At 48.0% G+C, this 12,159-nt stretch overlaps 1 protein-coding gene across 4 annotated transcripts in view; it reads left to right on the top strand.

The window, feature by feature from the left end:
- Window positions 1-12,159, top strand: part of LOC138246438 (zinc finger protein RFP-like) — a 175,730-nt gene that overhangs the window by 65,998 nt on the left and 97,573 nt on the right. For all 4 annotated transcript variants that reach the window (XM_069201053.1, XM_069201052.1, XM_069201051.1 and 1 more), the window contains exon 3: window positions 2,306-2,536. In XM_069201053.1, coding sequence (XP_069057154.1) covers window positions 2,306-2,536 — 231 coding nt within the window. The remainder of the gene's footprint in view (window positions 1-2,305; window positions 2,537-12,159) is intronic.

Genomic DNA, 12,159 nt, shown 5'->3' with positions numbered 1-12,159 from the left:
TTGTGGGGGCTGTTGTGACGGTGGTTTGGGGGGGGGGATGGGTATGTGCAGTGGGCATGCTTAGGTTATGGTTGTCCATGGTTTGTGGTCGCATGCAGGGCTTGGTGTTGGGATGGGTGGGTTGTGATGGTGAGACATTAGCAAGGAGGATGTGTGATGGGGTGGGGGGGAGGGTGGGGGTATGAGTTGGCATGCTGGTGGGTGGGGGGGATGAAGTAGTTGAGATTTGACTTACCAGAGTCCATTCCTCCGCCTACTCCTGCGAGGCCCTCAGGATGCAGGATCGCCAAGACCTGTTCCTCCCATGTTGTAAATTCTGGGGGTTGAGGTGGGCGTCCGCCGCCAGTCCGCTGCACCGCGATGTTGTGTCTGGATACCATGGAACGCACCTTCCCCCGTAGGTCGCTCCACCGCTTTCTGATGTCGTCCCGATTTCGTGGATGCTGTCCCACAGCATTGACCCTGTCCACTATTCTTTGCCATAGCTCCATCTTCCTGGCAATGGTGGTGTGCTGCACCTGTGTCCCGAAGAGCTGGGGCTCTACCCGAACTATTTCCTCCACCATGACCCTGAGTTCAGCGTCTGAAAACCTGGGGTGTCTTTGGGGTGCCATGGGGTGGTGTGGATGAGGTGTGGGGTGGTGTTTGTGGTGATGAGTGTGGTGAGTGTGGTGGTGTGTGGTGTTTTGTGTGTGGATGTTGTGTGGGTGATGTTGTTATGTGCCTGTGAATGTTCTTGTACTAGCTGGTGGTGTCTCTCTCTGGCCTTCGTCAATAAATTTTGGTCGTAGGGGTTTGTGGGTGATGTGGGTGTGTGTTTTATATTGTATTGAGTGTGTGGGAGTGGTGTGTGTATGTGTATCAGGTGTGTGTATTTCAAATTGTCCAATGTGGCTGTGTTTTGGAGCTGTGTGTGTATTTTGAGCGCGGCGGTGTGTACCGCCAATGGAATACCGCAGTTGAAAGACCGCCGCGTGGATTTGTGGTTCTGAATGGCATGGGCGTATTTCTGTTGGCGTGACGGTGGAGGTTTGGTCATCGTCACTTTATTGCTGGCCGTTGGTGTGGCGGACTTTTGTGGATGTCGGTTTTTTGGCGGTTTGACTGTTGCGGGTCAGAATGACCGTGGCGGTTTACCGCGGCCACGGCGGTGTTATGGCAGTCTTCTGACCGGCTGTAAGCGCCTTTTACCGCCTAGGTCAGAATGACCGCCATAATGTTTTAAAATGTCCAATTTTACATTTTGCTTTTTATGTATACAGAGGGCCTCATTACGACCCTGGCGGTCATAGACCACCAGGGCGGAGGCCGGATGAAGCACCGCCAACAGGCTGGTGGTGCTTCATTGGGGATTCCGACCGCGGCTGTGAAGCCGCGGTCGCCCAGCCGGGTCCGGCGGTTTCCCGCCGGATTTCCCCCGGCTGGCGCCATGGGGATTCCGACCCCCTTCCCGCCAGCCTGTTCCTGGCAGTTTACACCGCCAGGAAGAGGCTGGCGGGAACGGGTGTCGTGGGGCCCCCTAACAGGGCCCCATAATGATTTTCAGTGTCTGCTTTGCAGACACTGAAAATCGCGACGGGTGCCACTGCACCCGTCGCACCCCTGCAAATCCGCCGGCTCCATTCGGAGTCGGCTTCCTCTTTGCAGGGGCTTTCCCGCTGGGCCGGCGGGCAATCTTTTGCAGATCGCCCGCCCGCCCAGTAGGAAAGTTGTAATGTCCCTCGTGGTTATTTGACAGCGGGGGCGGTGTTTGGGCGGTTTCCGCCCGGCGGGCGGCGCCCGCCGCCCGCCGGGGTCGGAATGACCCCCATAATCTTTTAATCTGTTAATATTATTTAATTTTCTCAACAAGATTGGAGTTTAAGAATCAGTGATATAATGTGTAAATTATTTGTGCAATAAAATATCTTTACAACTTTTATCTTGTTGAATGTGTTTTATTGTTTAGGATGTGAAATGCCTTACCATATATGAGTTAAGGGATATAAACATCAGTAATCCTTTAAACTGTATTCTGTTACATGCTTGCACAAATAATAGAAAAAAAACAGCAAGGGCAGCTACCCAGAAAGGTAAAGTTAGTTTAATTTATCATTGGTTTAATTAGATTTTAAGGTGGGATTCATGAACCTTGAGCTTACTTTGTGCCATACAATCTGGATATTTGTACATTTTTTAATTTGTGCAGTATTGTTCTCACTTGTATAAAATACTTTCATTGTGCAATTGTAATTGAAAATACTACCGGTGTAATGTGTTGTTGCATGTACTTCATTTGATTGGTCATATTTTCTATTTCTTGCAGACTGAAATTGAAGCAGAGAGAGCACACATTAAAGGAGAAATTGAGAAGCTGCACCAGCATCTAAATGATGAGGAGCACATTCTTCTTTACACACTTGAAGAGGCAGAGACCTATATTCACATATATGACAAGAAGATCATAACCAAATTCTCACAGGATTTACGTAACCTTAAAACATTAATTGATGAGATAGCAGAAAAGTGTCAGCAACCAGCAAAAGAATTCATTAAGGTAAGAGACAAAGGTCCTGAATTACAGCTCGGTGGATAGCCTATGGCACTTGTAATATGGTGGTCAGGATATCTATCATGTTTGTGGTGAAAGAGCATGTCCACAAAACTGTAAATTGGTGATTGCAAGTTAAATCTATATCAGTCTAATTCATAATGAAATGGTTGTCATGAGATAACTTGAAAGATCCTTCAAATATGCTCAGGACTAAGGATTTCTGAAGCTTTTCTGGCCTCAAGAAAAACAATTTTGTGATAAGTGATATGGGGTATTTTTAAATGCAGTTTCTGACACACTCATTTAAAAGGGCCACCCCAAGCATTTCAAAAATATTATGATTTGCTTCATGAAAATGTATCTTTAATCCTTCGGTGTCATCACAACCATGCCCTGTGCATTCACAGAAGTCTGTCTCATATGTGCTTTATGTCTCTTGAACATTACTAACCTATATGCAAAGATTTCTAATCTCCATTGTTGGAGAGTTGATTATTGTTAAGGGCAAGTAAGTACCTACACTTAGAAATAGGCCACAAACACCCACCAGGTCCAGTCAGGGTCTCAATAAATGAATCCCCAGCTCAATCCTTGGTAGTTTGGCAATGAACAGTTAGGCTTAACTTAGAAGTCAGGTGTGTAAAGCATTCAATAAGCACAAAACAGTAAATAAGTAAAACACAAAACACAATAAAAATTCCAACACCAATTTATAAAATAGATTATGGGGGTCATTTTGACCCTGGCGGTACGGGACCGCCAGGGCTAAAACGACGGAAGCACCGCCAACAGGCTGGGGGTGCTTCCATGCGTATTACGACGCGGCGGAAGCTACGCGGTTGCACCGCCGGGGCTGGCGGTATTCCTCCACTTTTGCCCCGGCGGTGATAATCCACCTGGGCAGCGCTGCTTGCAGCGCTGCCCAGGGGATTACGAGTCCCCGATGCCAGCCTTTTTCTGGCGGTTTGCACTGCCAGGAAAAGGCTGGCTGAACGGGGAGTCGTGGGGCCCCTGCTATGCAGACAGTGAAAAGCGTGACGGGTGCAACTGCACCTGTCGCAAGGCCGCAACACTGCCGGCTCCATTTGGAGCCGGCTCCTATATTGCGGCTGTGATCCTCGCTGGGCTGGCGGAAACCAGGTTTCTGCCCGCCAGGGATCTCCTAATGGCCGCAGCGGGGGTACGGCCGCATTGGCGGCCGCATGGCTGTCAGATCTTGGCGGGCGGCTGATGCCGCTCGCCAAGGTCGTAATGACCCCCTATATGTTTATCTTTAAAATGACACTAAAACGACAACAATCCAATAAAGGGAACCGCAGATATTAATTTTTAAAGATTAAGGGCCTGATTACGACTTTGGCAGAGAGGATTACTCCATCACAAACAAGAGGGATATCCAGTCAGCCGTATTACAAGTTCAAGTTGTAATACGCGGAAGGGATATCCATCAGGTTAGTGAGGAGTAATCCCCTCCGACAGACTCGGAATGAGGCCCTAAATGTTTTCAAGTGCATAGAAATCAAAAGCGGCAGTCTGGATATCTAGTCGCACTCGACTGGGGCAAAGTCAAATTTTATGGCCGACTGTGATGGAGCGCTGGCCAGCTACCTTCGGACTTGGGGCCTCATTACGACTTTGGTGGTCTGATGTAAGACTGCTGTGGTTGCAGCCACCAAAAGACCTTCATGTTAGTGGTCATCTGACCGTCGTATTAAAAGTTACACAGCTCAGCCTGGCAAAAACAGTCAAAATCCCAAAACTGCCAGGACACTGGAGGATGGAAAAAAGGCGGTCCGACCACCAGCTCCGCCAGCCGGACAAAAATGAACTGATCTAATTACGATCCACAAATCACAACAGCAGTTCTTCCATGGCGGAAACTTTGGCATTTGAAACTTTGTAATCTGTCACGTGGTAATAGGGATCCACTAGCCTGCAGGTGCCTTCCGTCGTCTGTTACGGTCTGACCTCAGTGGCAGTGCCGGTGGTGCTTTGGCTGTATTCTGTTGAGAATATTGCCATGGTCATAATTTGGTGGTCTTCTCCGCCAGTCTGTTGGCGGTACGACTGCCACTGCCAACTTAGCTGTCCTTAGACCGCCAAACTCATAATGAGGCCTTTAGGGGCATATTTATACTCTGGTTGCGCTGAATTTGCGTCGTTTTTTTCGACGCAAATTCGACGCAAAACTAACGCCATATTTATACTTTGGCGCTAGACGCGTCTAGCGCCAAAGTTCCCGGAATGTGCGTCATTTTTTAGCGTGAACCCCTTCCTTGCGTTAATGATATGCAAGGGAGGCGTTCCCGTCTTAAAAAATGACTCCCAGGCCTTTACGTGGTATTTATACTCCCGGGCAAAAATGACGCCCGGGAGTGGGCGTGGCCAAAAACGGCGCATTTGCGCCGCTTTTTAACGCCTGGGTCAGGGATGGCGTTAAGGGACAAGTGGGCTCAAAATGAGCCCAGAGTGCCCTCCCCTGCCCCCAGGGACCCCCCCTGCCACCCTTGCCCACCCCAGGAGGACACCCAAGGACGGAGGGACCCATCCCATGGACATTAAGGTAAGTTCAGGTAAGTATTTTTATTTTATTTTTTTGTGGCATAGGGGGGCCTGATTTGTGCCCCCCTACATGCCACTATGCCCAATGACCATGCCCAGGGGACAGAAGTCCCCTGGGCATGGCCATTGGGCAAGGGGGCATGACTCCTATCTTTACAATGATAGGAGTCATGTTGATGGGGGATGGGCGTCGAAAATAAATGGCGCAAGTCGGGTTACGATGATTTTTTCGACGTAACCTGACTTGCCCCATTTTAAGACGCCCATGCGCCATTTTCCCCCTACGCCGGCGCTGCCTGGTGTACGTGGTTTTTCTCGCGCACACCAGGCAGCGCCGGTCTGCTTGCGCCGGCTAACGCCATTCAATAAATACGGCGCCCGCATGGCGCTTCAGAATGGCGTTAGCCGGCGCTAATTTTTTTGACGCAAAACTGCGTTAGCGCAGTTTTGCGTCAAAAAGTATAAATACGGCCCTTAGTCTTTTTCTTGAAGATTTTTTGGACCAGGACAGAGTCACCTGTGTGAGCCAACCCCCCTGGAGCCCTCTTCTTATACACAGCGCAAGAGGCCTTCGTCAAAGATTGTACTTTCACATGATTTTTTGTGGCGGAAATCTTTGCCCAGGACCAAGTTGAAATCGAAGCCGACCTCCCTGGAGCCCTCCTCAGATCCACTGCGTGGGAAGCCTTGGTCAACTTTTTACATTCGAACTTAGAAACTTTTTGGAGCTTTCTCTCTCTGACATCGGATAACCCTCCACAGCAAGCCGATTTCAATTCTACATCGTCGGATTGCCTTTCCATGAGCCCTCAGTGATATCCTGGATGTCTAGGCTCCAGAGCTTTTCAGAGGGATAAACCTGCAAGTCAGGCTGGGTTGCGGTAGACGTAAGCCAGCTTGACTCACGACGGTCCACTGATGGAGCTTTTTTCCAAAGTTGCCCCAAACTTCTCCAAACTTCTGGATCTTCTTCCAGAAGGACTTGGATGATTCTTAAAGAATCCACAACTCACTCCAAGGTTCCAGAAGCACTAAGTTGCTCCTTGGGGGTTAGGACTCCAACTCCCAGAATGCACCTGGTTCAAATCCAAAAATGACCAATGGTCAGCTGGTCAATTTCTTCAGGGCTTGATGCAGGGTACTTTGGACAGCTATTTTTTACCTGTAGCAGACAGGGAGTCCGTTTTTGAAGCAGTAGAAGACAGGCACATTCCTTTTATTTGTGAAGCACAAAGTGTGCAGCTGGTGCAGTCCCTCTGAGTGCAGTATCCAGGTGCAGAGTAGGGGTCCAGCAAGGCAGTCCTTCTTCTTCTAGTCTTTGTTCTAGTAGGGATCTTAAGCAGGGTGAAGCTTAGCCAATTTTGTACTTGCTACTGGGGTGGTAAGTAGGGGGTTGCTCCTGTCCAATCATGTGCAGGCCACCACCCTCTTGAGTGACCACTTCATGGGAAGTGTGATAAAAATCTATTCCAGGGAGCAATATTCCTTCAAAATCCAAGAAGGCAAAAATTAAGGCCCATATTTATACTTTTTGACGCTAAACTGCGCTAACGCAGTTTAGCGTCAAAAAATTTAGCGCCGTCTAACGCCATTCTGAAGCGCCATGCGGGCGCCGTATTTATGGAATGGCGTTAGCCGGCGCTAGCAGACCGGCGCTGCCTGGTGTGCGTGGAAAAAAACCACGTAGACCAGGCTGCGCCGGCGTAGGGGGAAAATGGCGTTAGGGCGTCTTAAAATGGGGCAAGTCAGGTTGAGGCAAAAAAATCGCCTCAACCCGATTTGCGCCATTTTTTTCGACGCCCAGACGCCATTTAAATGACTCCTGTCTTAGTAAAGACAGGAGTCATGCCCCCTTGCCCAATGGCCATGCCCAGGGGACTTATGTCCCCTGGGCATGGTCATTGGGCATAGTGGCATGTAGGGGGGCACAAATAAGGCCCCCCTATGCCACCCAAAAATATTAAAAATATAAAAAATGATACTTACCTGAACTTACCTGAATGTCCCTGGGGTGGGTCCCTTAATCCTTGGGTGTCCTCCTGGGGTGGGCAAGGGTGGCAGGGGGGGTCCCTAGGGGCAGGGGAGGGCACCTGTGGGCTCATTTTGAGCCCACAGGCCCCTTAACGCCTACCCTGACCCAGGCGTTAAATAGTGGCGCCAACTCCCGGGCGTGATTTTTGCCCGGGAGTATAAATACGACGCATTTGCGTCGCCGTCATTTTTTTAGACGGGAACGCCTTCCTTGCATCTCATTAACGCAAGGAAGGCGTTCACGCAAAAAAATGACGCTATTTGACCATACTTTGGCGCTAGACGCGTCTAACGCCAAAGTATAAATATGGCGTTAGTTTTGCGCCGAATTTGCGTCGAAAAAAACAACGCTAATTCGGCGCAAACAGAGTATAAATACGGGCCCAAATCTTAGAGTTTAGATCTGGTTGAGCCCACCCAATGGTTTAGCTAGGTTGCTCTTAGCATACCCCTTTCCAGCCCTCTCTTGACATAACCAGGGGGTGCTTGGCTGTCTGAATTTGCAGGAACTCAGAAAGGGACAGTTGCTATCCCAAATGTCCTTACCTTTTCTGAAGACCAGTTTGGTTGCTCTTCCCCCATCCTGTTCCACACTCTGCTGAGGCAGATCTCCTGCCACCAGATGCTTCCTTTGTTTTTGCCCAGGCCACTTCACATCTCATCAAGGCAGCCAGGCTCAGGCAGTAACCCCTATCTTTCAAAGTAAAGCTACTTTTTTCTGGGTCAGTTGCTAAAATGATGAGCATGGCACTTTCAGCAGGGTCACCCCAAAAGATGTTGCCTTCACACCCTCCTGTTTTCAGAGCCCATTTTTGTTGTCTTTTCAGACTCTGTGAACTTTACCACTGCTAACAAGCTGTGCTTTCACCTTCAAACATGGTGTTAGAAATGGGGTATTTGGTTGGCAGGCAGGTTGCCCCCTGTCCAATCAAGGACCCTCACTCTAGTCAGGTTAAAAGAGAATCACCCTCAGCCAGCCGCTGCTTACCCCCTTGGTAGCTTGGCACGAGCAGTAGGCTTAATCATCGATCTTCAGGTCGCGTTGCAGGCGAGCGTTGATTTTCAGCTGCGAAGCCGTCAGCGGGTCATTTTTTTCAGCTGCAGATCAGAGTCGATTTGATCTTTTCCCCGCATGGCGTTCTGTGCGTGGATTTCTTCCTCTTCGGTGTCACAGTGCCCTTTCCTTGGGATCTGCACGCTGCCAATCAAAAAGCCCACCTCCCGGCATCACCAACTCAAAAAGCTATCAGAGCACAGAGTATTGATGATGCCAGGCGGGGGGAAGGAAATTAGGGTAGGGAAATTCAGGGAGAGAGATCTGAATAAAAAATGGTTAGGACAAATATGCATATACTCATTAATAAAAGTATAAACTCACCAATAGACTCTGGAACAAAGGCGTCTCCATGATATTGGATTGAGACCTTTTTGTGAACTGGGCGTAGCCCCTTCTTTGAATCATGGAACAAGAACAAACTACAGTCTCTGTACCTAAAGATGGCAAGAGCTTTGGACTATGATCATACTCTGAATATTAACCATGTAACAATTATGCTTTCATAACATAAACGTTTGATCTCAGCCTAGAAATGCACAAAGATTTAAATATGTATCTCACATATTGTACTTCACAAAAACAACTACAGTTTGCTTTTCTCAAGTGCTTTTACATTTGCAACTGAGGCCTGAAAAGTTTTACTAATTGAACTTGAAGTGCTTTGATCGTCATGCATGAAGCGCTTTGATCGTCGTGCCAAGGGCGCTTTAATCGTGTGGCCTGAAGCGCTTTGACTGTCGTATCAAGGGCGCTTTACTCATGTGGACAGAAGCACTTTGATTGACGTGCCAAAGGTGCTTTACTCGTGTGGCCTGAAGTGCTTTGATTGTCTGGCCAAGGGTGCTTTCTTCGTGTGGCCTGAAGCGCTTTGATTGTCGTGCCAAGGGCGTTTTACTCGTGTGGCCTGAAGCGCTTTGATTGTCGTGCCAAAGGCACTTTACTCCTGTGGCCAGAAGCGCTTTGATTATCGTGCTAAGGGCGCTTTACTTGTTTAGCCTGAAGCGCTTTGCTCGTTGTGCTAAGGGGCGCTTTACTCGTGTGGCTTGAAGCGCTTTGTTTGTCGTGCTAAGGGCGCTTTACTCGTTTGGCCTGATGCGCTTAGATCGTCATGCCAGGAGCACTTTACTTTTGGTCTGAAGCGTTTTGCTCGTTGTGCTAAGGGGTGCTTTACTTTTGGGAGTAAACAACCCCCTTCAAGATTTGACTCATCAAGACCTTACCGATACGAGTACGACCTACTCGTTTTTTAATTCACCATGGAAATAATTATACTCTGACATGCTGCCACTCTGCCAGGCAGGAAATCCGCTTTCTTCAGAGGAACTCCCCACGAGAACCGACTGCACCGAAGTCTTCAAAATAGTGAGCAATGTGCTTGAGTGTGGCTGGGCTTTATAGGACTGCCTCACCCCAAGATGGGCGCTGCCTCTAAAAACTTGGGAGTTGTAGTCCATTCATAGAATGGCATTTATAAGTGCATCTTGTCCACCAATGTCCTGACCCTGCAGCTACATGAGCTTAACCACAGGGCAGGCAATGCTGATGACCACTTCTGAAGCAAGCGGGGATAACAAGCGGCGCGCATGAAGTGCTGCAAAGACGCGAAGCAGAGGTCTGGGCGGGTCCTGGACCGCGCACAACCCTATTCCTGACATTAGGCTGCCATCTTCTCCTTTCAGGGTCCCAGGAACTGGATGGGCACCACTTGGCAGAGTAGGAGTCTCTCCAGAGACTCCAGGTGCCTGGCACAGAGAAGTCTTTGCTGTCCCTGAGACTTCAAACAACAGGAGGCACGCTCTAAATCAAGCCCTTGGAGATCTTCACAAGATGGAAGGCGCACAAAGTCCAGTCTTTGCCCTCTTACTCTGGTGCAGAAGCAGCAACTGCAGGATAGCTCCACAAAGCACAGTCACAGGCAGGGCAGCTCTTCTTCCTCAGCTCTTCTCAAGGCAGAGGTTCTTCTTGGTTTCCAGAAGTGTTCTAAAGTCTGTGGTTTTGGGTGCCCTTCTTATACCCATTTTCTGCTTTAAAGTAGGCCTACTTCAAAGCAAAGTCTCTCTTGATTGTGAAATCCTGCCTTGCCCAGGCTAGGCCCCAGACACTCACCAGGGGGTTGGAGACTGCATTGTGAGGACAGGCACAGCCCTTCCGGGTTTGAGTGACCACTCCTCCTTCCTAGCACAGATGGCTCATCAGGAAATGCAGACTACACCCCAACTCCCTTTGTGTCACTGTCTAGTGTGAGGTGCAGCCAGCCCACCTGTCAAACTGACCCAGACAGGGAATCCACAAACAGGCAGAGTCACAGAAATAGTATAAGCAAGAAAATGCTCACTTTCTAAAAGTGGCATTTTCAAACACAATCTTAAAATCAACTTTACTAAAATATGTATTTTTAAATTGTGAGCTCAGAGACCCCAAATTCCACATTTCCATCCGCTCCCAAAGGGAATGTACACTTTAATCATATTTAAAGGTAGCTCCCATGTTACCCTATGAGAGGGACAGGCCTTGCAACAGTGAAAAACGAATTTAGCAATATTTCACTGTCAGGACATATAAAACACAATACAATATGTCCTACCTTAACCATACACTGCACCCTGCCCATGCGGTACCTAGGGCCTACCTTAGGGATGCCTTACATTTAAGAAAATTGAAGGTTTGGGCCGGGCAAGTGGGTACAATTGCCAAGTTGAATTTACAGTTTAAAACTACACACACAGACACTGCAGTGGCAGGTCTGAGACATGACTATAGAGCTACTTATGTGGCTGGCACAACCAGTGTTGCAGGCCCACTAGTAGCATTTGATTTACAGGTCCTGGGCACCTCTAGTGTACTTTACTAGGGACTTACTAGTAAATCAAATATGCCAATCATGGATAAACCAGTTACATACACATTTTGTATAGGAGCACTTGCACTTTAGCACTGGTTAGCGGTGGTAAAGTGCCCAGAGTAACAAAAAACAGCAAAAAAAAAGTCCAGCACACACCAACAACCTGGGAAACAGAGGCAAAAAGTTCAGGGAGACCACACCAAGGATGGAAAGTCTAACACATGGTATAATTTGCTTACACCTGATTGGTACACTTAATTTATTGGGAAGTTCCTCGTATATGGTAATATGGGTACCCAGGTCCTGAAAATTAAATGTTACTAGTGAGCAGAAGCACTTATTGTGCCACCCACTAAAGTAGCCTCAGGCCTCCCATTTGCAGTCTGTAATGCAGTTTTGAAATGGCAATTCAACCTGGCACAATAAATCTTTTGTCAGGTCTAAACCTTCCTTTTTAATACATATGTCACCCTAAATTAGGCCCTGAACAGCACTTCGGGCAAGGTGGATTGTATTTAGTAGGCAGGACATGTGTTTTAAGTTGTACATGTCCTGGTAATGAAAAGCCCCTACATTTGTTTTTCACTGTGTAAGAGTTACCTCTCAATTTGGTTACCTTATTACATTGAACATGTGCTAGTTTTTGTTTGGGAGCAGATAGAAATGCCATGTTTGGACTCAAATGAATTGTAATTTAAAATCCCTTTTAAAGGCAAAGTCAGATTTCAAATTTACAATTTTGAAAGTACCACATTGTAAAAGTTGCCATTTTCTTGCCCTAAACTTTCTGAGGCCTTCTAGGAGTTTCCTGGTTCTGTCTATTGTTCCTTCATCAAGAACACGTATTGGGCCCGAGTAATGACCAATAGAGCCTGGCTGTAGCTAGGAGTAGGCCATCCTGCCAGGGTGGGTGGGACAAAGCTGCCCGAGTTACATTTCAAATGCTGCCCACAGCACACTTTCCAAGCACTTGTCTATTGTCACTTTAAACCCCTTGGAGCTCATGACAGGAGAAACAATGATCCAGAGGGAGGAAATCTTCAGATGTTTTTTCCGCTTCAAAGCTGGCACCAGGTACAAAACTAGGACCCTCAGACCTATTCCTCAGTATACTGACTGCCCTGCTGTATGAGG

This window comes from Pleurodeles waltl, chromosome 7 (genome assembly GCF_031143425.1).
Source record: "Pleurodeles waltl isolate 20211129_DDA chromosome 7, aPleWal1.hap1.20221129, whole genome shotgun sequence".
Taxonomy (NCBI): Eukaryota; Metazoa; Chordata; class Amphibia; order Caudata; family Salamandridae; genus Pleurodeles; species Pleurodeles waltl.
Note: the sequence above shows the minus strand (reverse complement) of the source record. Positions and strands in the feature narration are given on the sequence as shown.